This window comes from Melopsittacus undulatus, chromosome 10 (assembly GCF_012275295.1).
Source record: "Melopsittacus undulatus isolate bMelUnd1 chromosome 10, bMelUnd1.mat.Z, whole genome shotgun sequence".
Classification (NCBI taxonomy): Eukaryota; Metazoa; Chordata; class Aves; order Psittaciformes; family Psittaculidae; genus Melopsittacus; species Melopsittacus undulatus.
Window position 1 is genome coordinate 10,937,657 of NC_047536.1, and position 22,051 is coordinate 10,959,707.

The 22,051-nt window shown below is 42.8% G+C and overlaps 1 protein-coding gene across 4 annotated transcripts in view; it reads left to right on the top strand.

The window, feature by feature from the left end:
- EBF1 (EBF transcription factor 1) overlaps nucleotides 1-22,051 on the top strand; it is a 274,295-nt gene that overhangs the window by 18,155 nt on the left and 234,089 nt on the right. For all 4 annotated transcript variants that reach the window (XM_013128585.3, XM_005147314.4, XM_031047356.2 and 1 more), the window contains exon 6: nucleotides 941-1,009. In XM_013128585.3, the coding sequence (XP_012984039.1) occupies nucleotides 941-1,009 (69 nt within the window). The remainder of the gene's footprint in view (nucleotides 1-940; nucleotides 1,010-22,051) is intronic.

Genomic DNA, 22,051 nt, shown 5'->3' on the forward strand with positions numbered 1-22,051 from the left:
TGACTTAGTCTCACGGGTTTGGATGGGCTGCAGGGTGAGCAGGGCAGCCTATATGTCACTCAGCCACAGCTCTAGATGCACCAGGAGGGGTTCCCACCCTGAGCAGAAATGTAAATGCTGCCGGTGATCTTACCTGCAGTATATCTGTGGCTCCTAATGAACAATAATCCCTGACAAGGAATTGTCACAAACAACAATTTAACTTCTCTTATGAAACAATGAGCCACCTTACTTCAAAAGAATCCCAGCCTGGAGGGTCAGCAATGGAGCAGTGCTTTGGGAGACGGAGCTTATATTTCATATGCCTGCTTTGTATCTGACCTGATGCAGGGCACCAGCCGCTGGAGCTGTGCTCTCTATGGCATTAGGGATCATTAACATGCTCAGAAAACTTGGGGAAACAGGCACGCTTGAGCATAAAAGAACTGCTGCCAATGGCACTTGCATTTCAGCTTCCCCATTAACAACAGTGTTTCTTGGAGAATAACTGTTTTCAGATTTCAGGGGGAGGTTTTCTGGTAGCTGAGAATTGTGTAGAAGTAGGAATACCTTGTGGATGTGTAATGTAAGCGTTAAGCAAATGTAAAAACTAGGCTCAGCAGGGAAAAAGCTGCCTTATTTTGTGTGCTAGCGTATGTGGCACAACAGTTCAACCCCATGGCAAAGAGGCTACGAATAGGCAGGTCTCCCTGTTTCGGATGATATTTGAAATATTATTTGTGAAAGGGGCAAAAACCCTCTCTTTTTATATTTTCCGTTGCTAACCAGCTGTGCAAGAAGTTAAACATAGTAATTAACCCATATGTGACCCACTACATTTGACTGATTTCCAGGCAGGGACCGAGCGGTAACTCTAGCCGGCAATTTGAACCTACCATGTTCGTAATGATGATTTTACAGTGTAATGGTTGCACTAAATCCTTTCGCTTTTGCTCTGTAGCCGCTGTTGTGACAAGAAAAGCTGTGGCAACAGAAATGAGACTCCATCAGATCCAGTGATAATTGACAGGTAAGGACTGCTATTGTTTCCTTCCATTTTTTTTACCCCCCTCCTCATTATAATGAAACACCTGCCCTGTGTTGCTAATGGGGAAGAATTAGGAGTATGTATGGATGAAATTTTGTTTTTGATACTGAATTAGTTGTGCTTTGCAATTGCAATTGCCATGGAAGGGCCATATGGAGGATAATGGAGTGACCTGCTCTTTGGAGGGCTTCAGTTCTTGTAACTGATTCATGTGCATAAAGAGGAGATTTTTCTTTCTGACTTTCTGTGGCTCAATTCACATGCTATGCCAGGGAAGCTTCAGGAATAAAATAATAATAGTTTGTGATTTATGAAATGTGGTTGGGTGCTTATAAATATTTAACTTTTATTTGAAAAATGTTTGAATCATTATCACTTAGCTACAGTAGTTCTGTTGGATGCAATCCATCTACATTTTAAGGTTTTTATTTATGCATAAAACCAGTTAAAAAATAGATCTGCAAAGTAAGGTTTTTTTCCTCCTCTTATTTTCTGTGGTTGGAATACCATTTTGACTGTATTGTCAGCTGATCAATTCATTTTTGCCTGTCTTAATTGCCGTGTTTTTAAACAGATCCATATTACTAATCTGACATCACCATGTAAATCACTGTAGTACAATATATCTATTTTAGTTGTTCTGAAGCATGCATAGTTTCTGTGCTTGCAATTATGCAAAATGGTAGCCAAATAGTAATTTTTACATTTTAATTGTCAAAAATAATTGTACAAAGCCATGTGCAATAACCTGGTTATTATGCAGCATTACTCTAGAAGAGTTAAATGGCCATGAAGTACTGAAAGTGTCTGTCATCGCCTGGGGAAAGCAATACCCTTGCACTAATCTGTGAATAGAGGGAGCCTGAAGGGAAACTACCTATATGTATAGGGGCAAGAGCATAGAATAGCATGCTTCTGCTTGCATTATTGTCTGAGTTAAGGTTTGCTATACTCAATTTAAAGTATTTTCTGTGCCAGGGCATCCATGTTAGAAGGTGAAGAGGGTTTGGTGTGTTGGGTGGCCCACCCAGAGAATGGTCCAGTGATAGGGCAGAGCCTTGCCTAGCATTGTGCTCATCAAGATTTACAGTTCTTGTCTGAATTTGGTAAGAAAGTGCATATATTGGAATCTTATATCAGGTGTTTTGATTAGCTATAATAAGTGATCCTAAGAGTGTTTAAATCTCAGAAGGTATATCTATTTTAACTAGGCATATTTTCATCTTCTGTGAGCATTAGGTAGTAGCAGGGAAAGTGTGCGGGGGGAAAAATTCACAGTGAAATCTGTATGGAGATGTGTTTTATAAGCATGGTACAGAGCTGAACACTATAAACATGGTGTTAGAGTGGCATTTTGAGCAACATGAAAGCTACAAAATTCACATGAATTTTTCATTGTACTGGAAAGTGAGATGTTAAGATGCTAATGGCAGGTTTACAGAAATATTTTGTTTAACTATCTAGTATGCAAAACTGCTAGTTGCAAAACATTTTAGATTAAGAAAGCCAGAGATGCTGTCTGTTGCACACTTCCTGCAAAATGAGGAAAACTGTTACATGGAAAAAACAGATTTAGGTTCTAGCAGTGATCAATTTCTCAGTTTTTACCTAAATTGATGCAAAAGCAATGAGTTCTGAAGATTATTTTCAAAAGACAAGCTAAACATAATTTGAAGATGATAATAAAAGCCCTACCTCACCACCCGCGCTGAATCACGCTTGGCTTGTGAATGGGTTAAGCTTTTAAGTTCTTCACTTGGTTTTAAATTGTGACTTTGATACAGAAGGCTGATATGACTGTGGTTTGAATAACATTTGATTTTGACCTGTTCCTGTGGGTTGCAGTGGTATAAGAAATTTGACTCAGCAGTACTGTAATTAGCCCTCCCCGTGTTTTTGAAACAGGATTGTGTTACCTGGATTGCATTAGTGTGGCTTCTATTGTTGCCGCTTCGCATCTGTCCCAGTAGGGTACTTAAAACCTTTTCTTGGCTGGGGCTAGTTCAAACAATTTAGGCCAAATAAGTATGTGCTTTATACAGCTAGTGGCTTTAGTGATGTTTCTTGTGACATTTATCCTATTCATTTTTTTTCTCCCTTTTGGTACGGAAAGGATGAAGTGATCTATATGGAGTCTTTTTACCTTAAAACGAGTCCTTTAGAATTGTCCTAATGTTAAAATGCCTGCACAAGCCGGAACATGTGTTTAATTGTACTCCATTGTCACTTCTCCATGCATGCAATTTTTAACTATTATGTCAATTGATATGCAAAACCATATTTAGCTATTTTTATTTGCATGTGAGCTTAGAGAATTCATTTACCATTTGGGCTAAAGCACTCCCACATGCCTTACGCTTCGATAAAGTCTTGCCTATGGATTTAATCTAACTCTTACGTCAAATCCTGTGAATCCACAGACTCTGACCTAACATAGAGCTTAACGTAGAATCTATCCATGGGATTTTTGACATATGTACTTACATGGAAATGCAATCCTCATCTTACATGCTGCAATACTATTTTGGATTGATTAATTCTCTTTGATGAGGTTAGAGAAACTTGGGATAGAGAGAACTCTGTCTTTGTGGTGGTTTAGTGAACTTGGCAAAGAAGCCGTTTGGCAACTTCAAAGTTACATGTGTTGTATTCTTTTTCCAACCCTAGATATTGAAAGTAAATCGTACATTTCAAAATTGCTTTATGCTTTGCTCTATTATAGTATCAGCAGATACAGTAGTGAAAGGGACGTAGAGAAATTTATACTCATGTAGTGTTCTAAATTTTCTCTGGAGAACAAAATAAACCTATTATGCTTATAGAGCAGTCATTTCAGGGAAATTTCTTGGAAACCTGTGTGTGTCTGAATCATCTTCTTAGCATAGCCTGTATATTTTATCACTAATCCAGTTACATGTGTTGAGATGAAGATCTGATGAACAGGAACTCATTTTAAAAGGGGTATTATTGTCACAATACAAATGCACAATTCCTCCTACAAGTGCAGTGGCAGGGCTGTATTGTAATCCTGCTTAAAGAAAACACAGAGCACTTCCTGTTATTAAATTAAATTCTAGATTGATTTAACTTTCAAACTGTAACTCATATTTGAATTTAAAAGGTTTGCAATAAAATTCCTGTGAAGAAATTGAATAAATTGTAGTTTTATTGCCACTCTGGATATCATGGTGTCCTAACCTTTTTCCTTACAGTTATCTTAGTTCAATAAATAAAACCTCATTAGACTATTCCCATTTCAACGAGTTTATTAAATTTTACAGGAGTAATTAGCATAAGCTGTGCTAATTTTTCTGGAAGACTAATGAGAGAGCTTCCTAATTAGGTTTGCTTTGTAAGAATCTGAAAAGATGATAATGACAAAAGTCACATAGGGGAGAAAGTGGGGCTTTATATTATTCCTTGGTTCAGGAAAGAGACTCCTCTCTCTGCATTCTGTTCCAAACTTTTAAACCCAATTTACCAGTGCAGGACTGATATTTAATGGTGTTACTTGTGCCTGCTGGGGCTTCTTTACCTTTTATGGCTGCATCCAGTAAACAGGAGTCCTAGTGACTGATAAAATAGGAATAATCGCTGCAATCCCAAATATAGTGGCAGAAAAATCTCAGCATTTAGGACTTATATCTATATATATACCTCCAGCTTGTGACTTTGCATGGAAAAAGGGCTGAAACGAGCCCATTTGGCAATTGCTGGTTCATCCCAAATTTTGCTGCTTCCCAGAGGTCATCAGCAAGCAGGCTGATGACAGTGGCCTGAAATTGTCTTTGCTGAGGTTTACCAAGACAGATGAGATTTCTGCTTAAGAAATCTCATGTCTGTCTTCTGGATAGAGAAACTTTAGTTGTGGTGTAAGCCAACAAGCTTTGTGCTGGAGCTCCCCCAGGTAGAGACTTTGTGCCTTAGGTGGCAGGTGAGCATGGTGATGAACAGGGTCTCTTCTGGCCCTTGCCTGGCAATATACTGAAGTTCTTCACATGCTGTTTTGGCTGAAGTTTCTGAGCAATGAAGTTCGCTCTAGCTTTAAAGAAGTGGTTTATGCATTTCCAGTGTAATCAGAGCTCTTGTCCATGGAGCAAGAGTGGGGACTCATGGATTGGAGGATGGAGTGTAATATCCTCCATGCTTTATTATCAGATGACACTGGGGTATATTTTAATGCATGACCTGCTACCAGTGTTTGAAATGCCTGTGTGCTTTTGGCACCTGCTCTATGGGGTGCTCAGCCAGGCTCTCAGTCATCTCTCCCCAGCACACCCAGCTGCTGTGGCTGTGGAGAGAGCCAACTTACCTGCGCATGTTTTTGAAATCTTTCAGACTTTAACCTGAAAAACTTTATGTTTGTGGGTAGAATTTCACTGTGCAATGACATGAAAAGAGGAGTGAATGACTTTCAATGTCTCCGTTCTAGTTCTTTACAAGTCATTAGGTAGTGGATTGTATTCTACAGGCCTGATCATCTTTTCATCCTAGATAGCAGGCAGGTGTAAAAATGACACAGAGGACTGTACCACACTCACTTCATCCTCTCCACACATACACTTGTTAGGCAGATGTGGTGATTAATGCATTTTGCAGTAGCTTTCCATGCCTGGAAGGAGGGTGATGGAGATGCGGGTGGGCTGGCAGATCTGGCCAGCTTTAGGAGAGGTGCTGGTGGCAGGACGAGGTCAGTTTTGCTTGGGAGGGAGCTTCAGAGGATTGCTTTGCTGCAGGGGATGGGATCAGTGCTGCAGCTGATCCCCAGCCCTACTAAAAGGATATGTGCTCACTGTAGCACTGGTGTCACAGCAAAGTGGCAGAAGATGCCAGGCACTTTGGCAGTGTTCCCTCTGCAGGACCCCCAGTTCCTGACATGTCCTGGTCATATCCTTGGTCCCCCTCACCATATGTGGTACCTGAACCTTGCTGTGTGGGTTCAGCAGAAGGGTTCTGTGCTGATGTCCTGCTCCTCCCTTGCCCATGCTGGAGACAGGGCTGCAGGAGGCAGCGGGTCCCATCTGTCCTGGATCCTTGGGTGGACTTCGCATGCAGGAGGGCAGGCATGACATGTTCTAACAGATCTCAAGACATAGGTGTGAAATACTCCTGGGCCTGAATATTCAGCTGTTCTCTTTAGTCTTGTACTGGAAAGTACCCACTCCTTCCAGAGCCAGATGGGAATTACTGATCACATCAGGGAGGCAGTCCAGGGAGCAGAAACTGGGTGACAGAAGACTACCCCCAGCACTGCACAGAGATGTCTCCCATGCTGTCTCTGGGCCTCTAAGCAGGGCGTTCAGACAGCCAGAAGTTGGCTTTGAGCATTTCATGCAAGCTCCCGAAGCCTCTGAACCCATACATTTCTGAGAGGGGAAGGACTGAGACACACATCCTTGAGGGTTTAGTTGTGATTGATGCAGCTGAGAAGCATTACCCGAAACATTTCCCACATGACTTCAGCAGCCAAAGGCATTTTGAGCTCTTGTGAGATAAATGCGAGACTCTGATCACTAGATGACTCTAACACAGAGTTTCAGACATAAAAGCTTGCCCCTCGACCAGCACTCCTCAAACATGGGGTGCCAATCTTCTTTCTGGTGATGAAATCACTAGAGCTGGGGGTAACTTTGCAAGGATTCTTGCAAAAATCTCTTTATTTCAGTCTACTGGGGTTGGCACAAATCTCTGCTGCTTCAAAATTCATTTCTTTTGCTCTTGGCGTTGAGTGAACTTGGTCAGGGTCAAACAACTTCTGCTTACTGTTTGTTTGATTTCTCTCCCCTCTGCCTCCAAGTATAAGAATTTTTGTATAATCTCAAAACTATTATGCAAAGCTTTAATTTGGTCTTAGCTTCACTTGGGAGGTTTGTGACTTTCTTAGCAAACCTGTTCTGAGTTTTCAGTTTGTTATAAAACCCCAAACCAGGCAAGTTTTATGTGGTTTTGGGTTTCACTGCAAACATTTCACACTACTCTAATAGTTACTTGCTTCTCTCAGTGATGCCTTTTGAATATGCAGCTAGCATTTTGGGCTTTATTTTCACTGTGATCTTATGCCTGATTGTTACTATTTAATATCATGGTGATAAAACAGAGGCTTCTATTGCAAAGAAGGTGCATTGTGCTAGGTACTCTGTAACCTCTAGGTAGGTAGATGATCCCATTCCCAAAGAGAAGTGGTTCTTCTGATGCAGACTGAAAATGGAGATTGAGATTTTTCTATCAAGAATCAAAACCTTAGGCTTGTATTGAATATCCTGGGGATGAGGAAAGTGAAAACCAGCCTACTCTATTGCTTTTGGCATTTGACTATCATCTTGGTGTTCACCCACAGCCCTTTGAGGCTTGGCCACTTGTCAGTCTAGAAAAGCGACTTGAGTGCACACACGGGATATGCTGGACCTGCTGCTCCAAGACCAGTATGTGTCTGTATAGCTCTGATCTGTCTTGGGTAGGTAGTGAGCCCGAGGTGTGCAGCTCTGCACTTATTGCTTTCAGCTGGTAAGTCCCTTGGGCTCTTTCTGAAAATCTGTCTTGGTCAGCAAGGGCTGACAGCTTTAGCAGACTGCACTGGTTTAAGTCCTCAAAGTCCATCCTGAAGACCCTGTGGGTTTTCTTATGCAGAGGAGCAGCCCAAGATGTAACTGGATTACTCTGCTGCTTCATTCAGATGGTGGGGTTTGAGCATCCAAGGTTAGAGGTGCTTAAAAAAGTTTGGCTGCCTCTGTACCGTGACCTCCTGCAGCATCAGGAAAGCTCCTAGTGCGCTGGACTGGTCCCAGGAGGAGCCCAGGGCCTGGCAGGGGGATCTGTCCCTTTGTTTCTGGTCACAAAACTTCAAATGTGCTTTTCATACTTATTGATTTCTTCATATGAATTCCTACTTCAAAGTGTGTCCTGCAGCAGGGAGGACGTGCTCGGCGCAGTGGGCTACTGGGCTCCATGCAGCTTGGTGTCAGTTCTTCTCTTTCTCAAGAGTAATGATTTTTTTTTGGGAAAAGACAGTGGCTTTTTCTCATATGAATATATATGTACACACAGTCTCTGGTGTGGATAAATTTCCTGTCCCATCGTAACACCTGATTTATTTCCATATTTGCTATCACAGTAGGAATGCACACATGAATAAGAGTCATAGGAAAGTGTATTTGCAAAGATCATCCTCAGTTTTAATGCAGATTAGCTAAAATTGTTCCAAACATGAAAAATGTATCTTAGCTCTATCCCAGCACAAGCTTTATTCTGCAGAAGCTGGGGCATGTGAGTAGTTTTCTTCCTGTGAGTAGTCATAAATGTTTGCATCTTCTAGCCACAGAAACATATTCTTATAAGAAATCATCCACATCTACAGAAAAACTGTGCTAAATTCAAATTCACTTCTGCCTGCTGGATGTATTTAATTTTAATACACCACCTAACTAATAAAGTTAAAAGAGAATAAGAAACAAGTGTAAGTGTCTGTGTAAATCATGATGGAATCATTTCTAGAAATGGATTTACTGCTATCCTCAGACAGCAGCAGGTCTCTGTAGTAATAGTGGTAAATACTGGTATGAATTTTTCTCTTTCCCTGTACCATCATGGGGTATTTTTTTCTGTAACAGTTCTGGAAAAGTACAGAAAAGCCATACAGAGTTCTCATTGTGTTGCATTAGCAACTTTGCATAGGTAGTTTGTGATCAGAATATATTACTGTATCAAATGAGTGTTTACTTTTTTTGCTAGGGACAGTATCTTAGAGGTTTTATTTTTTTAAACAGAATGAACAGTTTTCTACCCACTTTTTAAAAACAGTGTTTGGAAATAGGAAAGGTGAAAATAAATTTTCTAGTGCTGTTAATATGTGAATTATATGAAATGAGTTATTAAAAGGCTTTATAGCAAGTCACTGAAATTATATACTGGACAGTAATAAGGTGACCCAGATATAGAGCCTTTCACTGCAATCATTGAAATGCTATGAACAGTACTGTTTTGTCTTTGGTTTCTTGCTGCCTCTAAAGGTGTAGGCAGATGAAGATAACTTTAAAAAGAGCTATTTCTCCAATTACAAGCTCTTGTCCAAGAGCAAAGAAAGATTTTTCAGACTAACAGCATTCACTATAACAAAATTAAATTCCCTTCATCTGACAAGAGGCTGAGTTTGGCAATAGTCTGTTGTGTTTTTTTTTTTTTTGCTGGAGATACAGCAGGAGCCACCCTCTATACCCCCTGCTTTTCTCTGCAGTGGTGAGCAGCCAGACCTGAAAGGTGATGACCTGGATTTGGGGGGGGAGTGAGGTGGGGAAGGATAGGTGGGCACTGGATGGTGTGAGAGCAGTGTGCCCATCAGTGGGCTTGGGGGCATCGTTTTCCCATTGCTGGAGAAGGGTGGTTTCTTATCCCAGCAGTCTGGGGGGGTTGAGAGAGCAGCATTGCTGCTGCCACCTCCTGCTGGGCTGAGGCTGGATGCCCAGCCAAATCTTTCTGGTTTTGTAACGACGTGGTAAAACGTCCAGAACGGCATTCCACAACTATGCCATCTCACTAACCGGCTGAGGCACAATAGTTCAGTAATGTAATATAAAAAGTAATGGTGTTAGCTAACACATCCTTAATAAGATATTGTCTGCTGCTCTGCCATATGCTACCGAGCAGGCTTTCCCTCTGTGGGGCTTTTGAGTTCTCTCAATAAGATTATTTCAAATACTCTAATCCTGAATCATTGACATGAATACAAAAGCCTAGTGACATCTAATAGATGCCTCTTAGCTTTGCTTTTCCTCTTGTTCCTTTCCTTTTTCTTCTCTTTTTACCTGACAAAAAGCTTACAGACACTTGGGCTCTGTCTCTCAGTACCAGCATGTGGGTCCCCTCATGAAATATAAAGGAGGAAAAAGGGCTGACATAGGGCTGATAAGCCACAGAGCAAAGGACCATAGAATTAAAAGTAAATGCCAGTAAATCCTCCCCTGTACACTCAGTTGTTCTTTTATTGTTTTCTTTAACTCTTCCAGTGCCATGCTGGGCTAGAATGAGATAAAAATGAGGTTAAAAAAAAAAAGATGATACTATAATGACATAGTGCCAGGGTCCTAAGGTTTGCTGTAGGCTTGGATTTTCTCAGTTCTTCTCCCACGTTGACTTTCTAATCAGAGTTGCAAACTGTTTCAGCATCATGCAATTAGCTGAATGTTTAGGTCATTTTTTTCAAAGATTAAATAAAAAAGATAAAGGACATCCCCAAAGTGACATCACAATTGTGACCCTGGAAGGGATAAATTGGTAAATGTTAGAAAGAATTGATAACCCATTGCGAGCATCTAGCACTAAAAAAATGATCTTCCTCTTGTTAGTGTTCTCTCAATGACTGTTAGGGACCATTCATCATTCATTTTGGACTTTGTCAAACTGTTCATCCACTGATTCCAGAATTCACCTTTGGATAAAGTTATCTGTACGGGGTACAGGCAGTGTCTACAATGGGTTAAGAGGAAGCTGTTTAAAACATAATAATTTTCCTTAATTTTCCCCATGATTTTGCAGGGAGACTGGCAGGCTTTCCTGACCAGGATAACCATCCACTTCCACCCAATTGAGTCAGGTCTTCTCTGTAATCTCCCTGAATATAATCTTTTGGTTGGATTTTTTTGGTATCTGCACCACTACATAACCACTGGCTGACTTCCCATTTGTTAAAGTCACTTTGATTAGTGGATGTTAAGACCCACTTTACCTAGTTCAGATTGTGTAGAAGGATGACACAAGAAATGTATTCTGTATTCATTAAAAAGTTTTTTGCTCTAGAAGAAGAAGGAAATTAGTCACACTCAGGGCTATTATGGTAAGATCTCCTCCAGTCTGCTCCATGTGCCTCTGCATCGCTTGTAGAGTCCAGCAGCATTCAGCTGCCGATGGGAGCATGCCCCATCATGTCTTGCTGGGGATTCTGCAGGCAGGAGAAGGGAACGACCTGCACAAGTTTTGTGGTAGCTGCCCTGCAGGGATCAGGATTTGGCCCTTTTTAAATAAAAGCAAGGGATTCCCACTGTGTTACAAAGGAGCACCCTGGGTAATCCTGGGCTCTTCTGGGGTTTAGGGCAGAATTTGTTTCTCAAGCCAGAGTCTATGTGCTGAAAGCAACTCTGAAAAATTTAGGATTTTTTTATCTCTGGGGTTCTGGTTTCCTCTTGGCACTGTGGTCTCATGTTACTGAGCTCCAGGAGTCTCTGGGCTCCATTGGGCTGACCCGGCTGTTAGGAATGCACAGTGGCACAGAGAGAGCCTCTACCCTAAGGAGCTGTTTAGGCAAGACAATCCCTAGGCTACATCTACCTTCTTTTTTTCTAAAGCATAGTGAGTGCTGTAATAGCCCTGGCATTCTGAAAAACAGAATAAACTGCAGTGTGGTGTAGGAGGAAAACTTCTTGCTGAACCCCATTATGTGTACACAAATTGTCGTCTGCTGAACACCGCATGGCAGGAGAGGGGAGCTGTTTTTTTCTGAGGGATTGCCCCGCTGTGACAATGGTAACTCAATTTGTCAGAAATTACAAGAACGTTAATACATCATGCCCTAATGTGCCATTTGTGCATTAATACTTCGAAAGTCATTGGAGTTTTTCTAATAAATGCCTTCAAAGCTGGCTGGGCATTCATAAATTTGAGTTTTCAGAATTGCAATTGAGACACCTATTTTTCCTGATTGATTCTTGGAGTTTGTATGTAACAGTCAGCCTTGTTGACATTCGCAGCCATCCACATTTGAAAGAACAACATGCTGTTAGTTTATATTTGTGTTATTGTAAAGCGGCATGATTTGGGGGACGGGGGGGAAGAAAGGGAGGCTGTTCTTGGGCAAACAAAAGAGAATTTTGGGAATGCTTTTTGCCATGGTAACCCAGTTATCGCTCATTAATCTGTCACATATGAAACAAGTTCCAGACTACAACACACTTAAACAAGGCAAGTGTTCCTGGGGCAGGTTCGCCCCCTCGGCTGCTCTACCTCTTACCTGCAGGCAGGGTCCAGGCTGGGCTCTCTGCAGCGCTGCAAGGGTTAACCCCTGCAGAAAATCCCATCATGTGCCTGGTTGGTTCTGAAGAAGGGGGACCCCCTCCCTGCTTGGGCCACCTGGGCTGCCTGCCCCTGCCACCCCAAAAGCAGCTCCCCAGGGATATGAGATGGGGGAGCCAGCCCCGATGGGAGCTGCTGCTCTGGCTTTAGGGGCTGCCTCTGTCTCCAGAAGGAAGGAAGTTTTTTTCCTTCATTTCCAAGATAAGGTGTCATTCATGAGAGCAGCGTGCTGAACTAATCAGGTTAATTGAGAGGCCCTGAATAGCTCTCATTGAGTGGATCCCTCCTTCCTGCTCAAGGCAGATAGTGCAGACGGAGAGATTACAAGTGCTTTAAACTCTTTCTCCCTGTCTCTGAATTTCACACCGATTTCAGGATGAGGAGAGCCACAGTAGACATGTGACATGGGGGTTGTACAATTCAGCTTTGCTGGGAGCAAGCCGGTTTTGTTTGGTTTTCTTTTAATCATGATGATGATTATTTTCAGTGTGGCCAGAGCCTCACAGCTCTCCTGATGCCAGGGGCACCCTGATGATTTACACCAGCCGGAGTAGTGGAAATTACTCCACTGTTTTGGAAAGATATAGAGGACTAATCCAGTCATGTAATTGGCTCTGGATTGACCCACTCTCGAGTGCTGTTAATACTAAAATTATTTGAGACCTAACTCGTGGCAGGGCTGCAGGAAACATTAATTTTAAAAAGATGTTTTCAGTGTTTGAAGCAGATAGCAGTTGGTTTTATTGCTTTTATGGCATCATTTCCCTTTAAAACCTTCTAATCGAAGTGGCTGTACATAATTTTATTCAAGTTTACCAGAATGCAACAGCATTTCCCTCTGGATACTCTTGCCAAATTAGGAACATTCAGGCTCCAAACCTCACTGTAATCTTCCGACTCTCCACAGTCTATTACATTTTCTTTGCAAATATTATAACTATTAGAGTGCAGGAGAGAGAATTTTCAGGGGAACTAATTCCCTAAAAGTAGTGTTGTCATCCCTGCTCCTTTTCCAAGCCAAACTGGTTGCTTAGTTCAATTTAAACATGAGCATCGTTGGCCCCCTTGGTCCCCCTCCTCCCCCCTCGGGCTTTTTTTCCTTGGAAGTTTCAGGAATGACTTTAATTATCTCTACAATCAAATTCTCACTGCTGTCCCTGTGAAAGCGTGTAGTCATGGATTGCTGGGATTATTTTCTTTAGCACTTGGGGATAGAGAAACTGGTTGTTTGGAAATGAGAACCAGCTGGGTTCTCAGAGCTGGCGTTTGGAGGGAGTCATTTTGCACACAAACCCGGTGCTGAGCGGAGTCGTGAACTCAACCCCCAAATTCCCAGCTCTCCATTTGCCACATGGGATTATGCAATATTGGGGTTGATTTTTGTTTATCTCCTTAATATGCATCTTCAGGGTGGATGCTGTCAGAGCTTGATTTAACTCTTCATGGAACTTCCTGGAGGCAGAGGTGCTCCCTTCAGTCCTGTTCCTGGGCTTTACCTGCCCAAAGCATAGAAAGACAAATTGAACCCCCAAAACTTGATAATCTTATATCAGACATGTTCCACAGGTGACGGGTAAGCAGGTAAAGAAAGATTAACACAGCAAACCGAGCTAACTTCTGCTACCTTATATCTTTTGTTGCTCTAGTAGACATGCTGTGTGCGGTGATGTTCTTCCTTTATTTCCGACTTGGAAAAATTAGTTATTTGTCATACCTTATTAATCTTTTTTAGTGCCAAATTCAATTTGAAATTAGGACTGTATATCTAATCAGAAATTATATGACCTATGCTTTTAGCTGAGTATTTTATCACATGGAAAGGAGTAGAAATCTTAATTTAGTTATAAGGATGTAAATCTGGAGATATTCCACTGTTTTAAGGCAACAATAGTGCCTAAATCAGGAGCTTAAGTAAAGCATCTAGAAAAGAAGTCTTTCAGTTCCTTTCTTAAACAAAGTTTGTAGCAAAGAATACGATTGGTGAGCTTTGAACAGATCCTTTTATATGATTTGATTTCTTTAATGACTGAAATATAATGACTTTGACTCTATTAATATCCCCTTTAGCACAACTAAATTATTTTTTGAAAGACAAAACCGTTTAGCTCTGAACATGCTTAGATCATGCCACGTCCTAAATGCTCTCATGTCTCTCTCTCACAGACACATTTAGAGTTTTAGGCTGAAACAAATACTCTGCAGCCACTGAGGCTCTAACATCTGAGGGGTTTTCCAATTCTGCACATTTTCTTATGCTGATACATTTATTTGGTGTTTCAATTTATCAACTTATATGTGTGTATATACACACCCACATACTGCAGGTCTGCATTTTTTACTTATTTATTTTATTATCTGGGTATTCCATTTTTATTTTTTCCCCCAACAAATAACTGCTGCATTTCCAGTCACTGAAATTTGGACAGAATTTTACTTCCTGTTTCAAAGGTCAAGGAAAGCTGACCCCAACAGCAGTGTTGAGGCTGCTGAATTATTCATATCATTGACTTTGTGTCAGCTTCCACATTTGTGCAGAGGGATGTTTTATTCATTTATCTCATTTAGGGACCTGCTCTGCACCTGTTTCTACCATTAAGTACCCTGTAATTTGCATTTGATGCTAATTTAGTTTCATATCAGCCTGGTCCCCTCTTGTTAATTTAATTTTCTAAGGCCCTTTTCATTACAGTAGAAATGTTTCCCTCTTTAAAGCAAACATCTATACAAGTAATTGTATAAACTGCCTTTTAAATAATATCTTTTAGAAGATTCCATCGTTTAATTCCTTAATTCCTATAATTAGCCACGGTTTGATTAATGTTTCAAAGGGTTAAATTAAAATGCAGAATTACTCAAATGCATACTTGAATAATTTTCTCTCTGCTGATAACAGTTTCTGCATTGCTGCTTTTATTCTACTCGTGATTCTGAATATTACATGTACTAACAAGCACTAATTTTCCTCATGTAGTGATTTTCCTCTGCTAAGTGATAGCTGTTTTTAACATATGATTGTTGGAAATCCTATATTGCCAGTGGGATACTGAATCTTTTTCTTCTGATCAATTGTAAACAGTTAAGGAGAAATGCTGTGACTGAGGAGCTGCTCTAGGTTTCTCTCCAGATTGTAAGAAACTTAAAGGGAGCCTTTATTTTGCCAGGAACCATCAGTGCTGTGCTCTCACAAGCAGCATGATCAGCACCGATTGCTGCTGAGAATCATTCAGAAATATTTGCAACCATCATGGGTTTGTTCGTGTAGGTGACATTTTTGATATGCTGTGATTCTACAGGGCAAAACGTCCTGTGATTGTCACCTCTGAGCACGTTGATGCGTTTTCAGTGCAAGAATATGACATGGGGGTAAACAAATGTCCAGAGGGGCTGTAGTGTCAAATCCAAGTCCCTTTGCTCCCCCATGGGTTTATTTAGAACAAGGTTGGAGAATTGCAGCTGGGGTGGGCGCTGGGCTCCCACTTCCCTGTATGCTGAGCTTGAGGGATGGACATCCCCTCCCTCCTTCCCCAGCTGGGGGAAAATGTAAATGGCAACTCTGGGCTCTCAGAGGTACAGTCCCCATTCCTTGGTGAGTGTTGGAGAGAGGGACAAGGAAGATTAGTAGAAATACAAGTCTGGGAGCAGTGGGCAGCTGGGTTTCATTACCCAGCAAAACAGCTCATGCTAATTTCTCCCCCTATTTACAATGGGAAGGGGTCTGTCAGGGCATCTATCCCAGGGGCCCATATCCCCAAATCCTTCCATGCTCTCCTAAGGATAGGAGTGACTTGATATTTGGCTCTGAAGCTTTGGTGAGGGTCTCTATTGCCTACCCAAGGCTCCAAATTCATGCCAACCCACTGCTGCGGTGCTGCATCTGGAGGGAAGGATGCAAGTCCAGTATATAGGGTCAGTTTTGCATTAGCTTTTGTTTTGCCCCACCAGAATGTGACACTTCTATCTCTGGGTCCCCCTGGAGTGACAAGAGTCTGGGGAGAGATGCCTGCAGGTTTGGGTTGAAAGGAGGTTGTTCTGCCCTTCTGCTTTTGGGTGGAGCTTGGGGGAATCCCACTACAAACAGTGTTCAGGGTTGTACCAGGGGCTGGGTTTAGCTGTGATGGTGCCAGAAGGGTGTTATATATTGTATGGTGTGCTGCTTAGACAGACAAACCTGAGAGCTGGATTCTGGAACTGCTAATAGCATGAGGATTTATTATCCAAAATTTGGGTTGAAACAAAGCTTTTGGTTTTACTTTGCTGTTAGGATGTTTTGCTTTTACTCTATTAGGTCGTAAATATATCCTGTTGGCTCTGTTTGTGCTGGCAAACACTGGTGTCCAGAGTCCAGAGTGGTTTGTGTCAGGGGAATGCTCCTGAGAGCAGCTGGAATGAGAGTACTGGGGCTGGCTGATGGTCAGGCATGAACTTGTGTACCTGCCGACAGCACCTTTCCAAGCAAATCCCAAATTCAGATATTCATAATTGCTCCCCTTTATTTTATCATATACTCACAACAGACTCAGAGTTGGGCATTTCCTGGGTATTAATGACCAGCTGGGGTTAATGGCCCTTGCTTGTGCCTTGAGCCATCAGCTCCTCCTGACTGGTCATTAATTCCCAGGAAAAGCCCTCTGTGGAGGTCATTATTGCTTAATTATCTCCATACACTTTAATGCCAGTTTTGACAATGTACGATCTCATACTTTGAGTTATAGGTACTTTATAATTCATTAAATAGCTTATCATTAAAACTGCAGATGATCTTGATTATTATTTATTAATGTTTTCCCTTTGATTTTTCTTTTTTTTCCAATTTGATGCCCCTGTGCTGTAGTGAGGAGGGGTCTAAGGTAGATGGAGCATACGGCTCTGATGCTGCGAACTGTCATGTGGTAGCTCTCCCTGTCTGTAAGGGTCTTCCTGGCTTTGAGAGGTCCTGAAAGCATCAGCTTGCCTAGCCTTCAAGGGCCAGCAGAAAGACTTGAGGAGGAGATCCCTGTGCTGGCCCCATGCTGTGGAAGCACTGGCAGCGTCTATCCCACAGTTTTGGCAGGAGAAAAGTGAGGCAAGAACTGCCTGGGGCAGTTAGGTGGTGTGGAAAATAAACGGGACAGGCTTATGCCAAGCAGAGGGACTTTAATTCATACCTTTTAATGAGAGTGTGCATCTCTTCCTCCTGGGAGAAGCTTTTTCTTTCTGTCACTCAGGTGTCCCTCTGTGTAGCATGACAGCACTGCAGCTGCTTCTGGCTTTGCACCTGCAGGACCAGAGGCTCAGTGCGCTGCCTGTCTGTGTGTGCTGGGCAAGATCCTATCCACAGCCCAGCCCCGCTGGCTCTGCACTGGGCTCCTCACTGAAATCACATCCCATAGAAATGGCCAGAGGTGCACTGATGTGTTCTGGTGCCCTCACTTGGGTATCACTGACTCTTGTGGAATTTTCTGTCTTATTTGCCCCAGATGAGCCAATCCTGCACCTTTCTCTAGTTCTCTCCTATTTTCCATTTCCCCCACCAGGCTTTACAAGAGAACAATGTGGATAGCAGGTTGCTAAACCTTTGTGTCCATACTTCCTCTAATGTTTCAGTGTGCAGGAGCCCTGGTCAGCACCAAGGGAGGCTGTGACCCTGCTTGGAGCACCCCTTCTGTGCTGGCTTGGGGGCCATGGTGCTGCCCCATGCTCGGGAGTGATTGCGCTGTCAGGAGGACTCTGTTACCCAGAAAACCGATTAGGACATTTGCTCCCCAAACTCAGTCATCTGTTGTATTTCTGTTGTTCTGCCCTGACAGAATTAAGTTGATGACGCAATAATAACAATAATACAGATTTGGAGCTGTTTTCTCCATTACCTGTTGGTTTTGTATTTGTTGGAGGAGAAGTTGTGTGTGGATGTGAATATACTGGCCCCATTGAGCTGTGCCATTGCCTTTGGAGGAGGCCAAGATTTCACCCACTGTATTTGCTTTTCTACCTCTGAGCTCTGTTTGTTTACAAAACCTCCTTCTGAACTGCTATAAACCGCCCAAGCGCTCTGCCTCCCGGTCCCGGTCTGCTCTGGCCTTCTCCAGAAACCAGTCCTTTTTGATTAAAATCATAATGGCATTTGAAAGCAGGGAAACAAACAAGCCCAAAGCCTTGTGCAAAGTTTAAAGTAGCATGTTGCTGCTAAGAGGGAAATAAACCAGCGCAAACAACCCAAAAACCCCAAATCCGGACTCAACAGGTCTTCTGTTGGCACTGTCAGGGAAGTCTAATGGCTTGAGGCTGATGAAGAGCTGCACGCTAAAAAAAAACCAGGGCAAAAGAGAGCAACGTTATTTATTTGTTTATTTAAGAGCCTAAAAGATTTATGGTAAAGCTAATTTAGGAGCGCGCCCCATACAGAATTCCTGCTGCGTGTGAAACCCGGCTATGCACTGAGCAGAGGGACCGCGAGAGGCTTTTGGGAGAAGGGCAGCAGCCCTGGGGCCGTGCCGCTGACATGTCCCCCGCTCCCGGCTCTCAGCAGCAGCACTGTGGGCAGCGGCCGTGAATGAGGGCTCAGAGCCGGGTTCCCCCCGCTGCCAGCCCCGGCCGGGGGAGCCGTGCCCGGGCCCGGGCCGCGGGGCCGGGGCTGTCCCCAGAGGAAGGGCTCCGGCTCCTGGCTGGCTCCGGAGCGAGCGCCGCGGCCTCGGGGATGCGTCCGCGGACGGCGCGTGTCGGGGGCAGCGAGCGGCTGCGGGAGCCGGAGCGGGGCCGGGCGGCGGCGCTGCGGGGGGCGGCTCCGCTCCACACACACACGCACACACATACACACACACACATACACACACGCACACACCCAACCCGGTTTGCCTCTGTGCTCTGGGCTGACTGCCTTCTCCGCTTCGCTCTCCCCGCTTTCGTTTTGCCTCTTCTTCTCTTGCTCTCCTTTCTCTTTTCTTTTGCTCTTTTTTTCTCTCTCCTTTCTCTTGTCTTTCAGTTTTCTTCTTCCCTTTCTCTCTTTCTCAGCTTTAACTTTTCTTCTCCTCCCTTTTCTTTTTTTTTTTAATTCTCTATTATATTTTCTTTCTCTTTCTTCTCCTCCTCTTCTTATCCTTTCTTTTTCTTGTCTTTCTCCTCTCTTTTTCTTTCTCATACCTCTTTCACCTTCTCCTTTCTGCTCTTTTATCTTTCCTCTCCTTCTCTAATTGTTCCCTTGCTAAAAACCAAAGACAGAATTACAAACGAGGCTTTGGCATTGCGGTTTACAGCATTCTTTGGGGGTGTTTTCTTCTGCACAGTATGTTCTGTATCTTCCTTTTGGATCGTCATCTTTGAGAAAGAGACACTGATAGAAGCATGGAAAAATGGTGAAGTGTAAGGAACGCACAATGCTTCTTCCCTTTCTCAACATCCATATAATTACTGTTAAGCCAAATCAAAAAGCCTCAGGCTTAGAGACCACTAGAGTAAAGTTACATTTCACAAGACAAAAACTGAACTGAGTGCTCAAAAAAAACAACCCGGTGACCAATTCTGTCATAGACTGTAAAAGCAGGCTCAGTGTTTTACTAGGGAAAAGCAGAGGCATTCAGGTTCGTTACCATATGGGATATAAAATTAGCTTTATTTACATTTGTTTCTTTCTTCCTGCTTTGTGGGGAGCAAACTTGGTTATTAAAACTCTTGATATGTTTGTTTTTCAAAAAGAATAAATAGTACAAATAAAGAAAACAGTAAGGTAATAGATGCAATGTACAGTGATGGTGTTGCCTTTTTTTTAAGTTTTAATTTCAGGGTGGGAGCACTGGAGCTGTGTTGGATGGGAAATGTATTCATGCAATGAAAGGCTGCATTTGAATGCTGCTTTTTTTGTTTACATCTTCAGCAAACCCAAGATGACACAGCTGGGCATGTTCAAAATGAAATAAAAATAGGAATGAACAAATAAATAGTAGTAAAGAATAGTAGTAAATAAAAATGAAATCAGGCGAGCGACATGCTGAGCCTGGTGGAAGGCTCCCTCCGCCTGCCTGAGCCGTGTCCGTCTGGGAAATGGGATCAGGCTGCTGGCTAGGGAAGGAGCAGGGTGGTTGAGTAGTCTGGGAAAGCCAAGGGAAGAGGCTGGTGCAGCAGGAGTGGAGCTCAGCTCCCCCTCTGCAAGCTCTTCTTTCTCCGCAGCAGCCTTTGAATCGCATAGGTAGCTTTGTGCTGCTGAGAGCTGAGTGTTTTCTTGCATGTTTTGGGGTGCAATATTTAGTTGAGAAGGGGAAATTTTGGCTGCTGGTGTCAAATGCAATGTAGAAACCTTCCTGCCTCCGGGGAGAAGAAGAGGAGGGGGTGGGAAAACCAGGAAGGCTGCTGGGGGCTGGGAGCCGTAAGAGAAGAGGCTGGGAGACCTGGAAGTGACAGGCAGACAGAGATAGATAGCAATTAGGATCTAGAAGCAGGCTGGGAGATAAGGAGTCACTGAAGATTTACTGTATGTATATGGACAGAAAGAAAGAGCGAGTACATTGGGAGCAGAGAGGGAGGTGTGTACGCACAGTAAATCTCCGGTGATGCCATATCTCTGGCTGCTTCTGCATCCTAATTGCTATCTCTTTAGCTGCTGCTTTCTGGCCTCCAGCCACTTTCTCTCTATTTCCTTTCTTACCTCCAACACCATCTTCATGAGCCAGGATTAGGCTCCCCCATACACTTACAGCTGGGCAGGGTGCTGCTCTCCTGGCATGGGCTTGAACAGTTTCCCTAAGCTTGCTGTGATTTATGCTCTGCTTTCTGGGGCCTCCAGTGAGCCCTGGAAGCAGAGAGGAGTTGTAAAAGCCGTGTGCTTGCTCCTTCTGCTAGGACTTTCAGGCACAGCTGGATGACCTGCACAATTGGCTGCCCTGGGGTGTTTTCCCTGCCAACCATAAAACCACTTTGCACCAGTTAACCACCAGTTAACCAGGAACTGGGCAATTATGTTTGTAGTGGGAGAACTCAAGAGGTGTTTCTGATCATCACTCTGTGGATGAGAGGCAGCCCCAAGCTCCAGCTCATACTCTCCAGAGAGCAATGATCTTCACAATCTCAAGAGAGTTTGGTCACTGCCACTGCTCTTATATTTACTTTTAGGATTCTGTTCTTCACCCAGGAACAACCTGGAAATGTCTAAGTCATTGGGAAGATCTTTCCTCTCCTTGCCAACGTTCCTATCCATGTAGTTTCACGTGCCATTTTTCTTGGGTCAAATTCTATTTGCTTTAGCAATGCACAGCCCCAAGGACCCTCTCACAGGAAGATTTGCCGCTTCAGGTCAAAAGGATGGTGGTACCTGCAGCACTGCACTGAACCTTGCTTTGCTTTACGGACTTTTTCCTGCCAGACAGGAACAAATGCCTCATTGAAGTGGAGTATCTTTTTCTTTCATGTATCTCAGAGATCATCTCCTGATTTGTTCATACTCATATTAGTATACCAGTAATGCTTAATTAGAATACTTTTATATCAAGTAAATATTTTCTTAAATGCATAATTGATTGTGTAGGGAAGGAAGAACTGCAGGAATGGAAATCATACATCATTTCATTATTAATGGCAATGTCTAAATAAAATGCAGACCTTGTCATATTTAATGGATGGCTGAGTCCATTCTGCTTTAAAACGCAAACTGTTGTGTTTGTTTTTTTTTTTCTTTAAAGGTGCCTGCATAATTTCAGCTGGTTTAGGTGGAATTTAATATTTCCATAACTGTGTTTGAGGGGGTTTAAGTTTGTAGGACCTAAACTAGGTTGTCTCAGAACAAACCAGTAAAGAAATGGTCTTGGCATTGGGTTGAAAGCTAATATTCTCTTAAAGGGATTTTTCCCCAGAATAATTTCATTTAGGGATTTTCTTACAAACTGCATAACACCTAATGAAGGTTTTATTTTTTTTTATTGTACATAAAATTGAAGCTGGTGGAGCTCTGCAGATTTACACTCGCTGTGGCTGTGGTCCATGGTGTTACCAAAAGGCAAATTC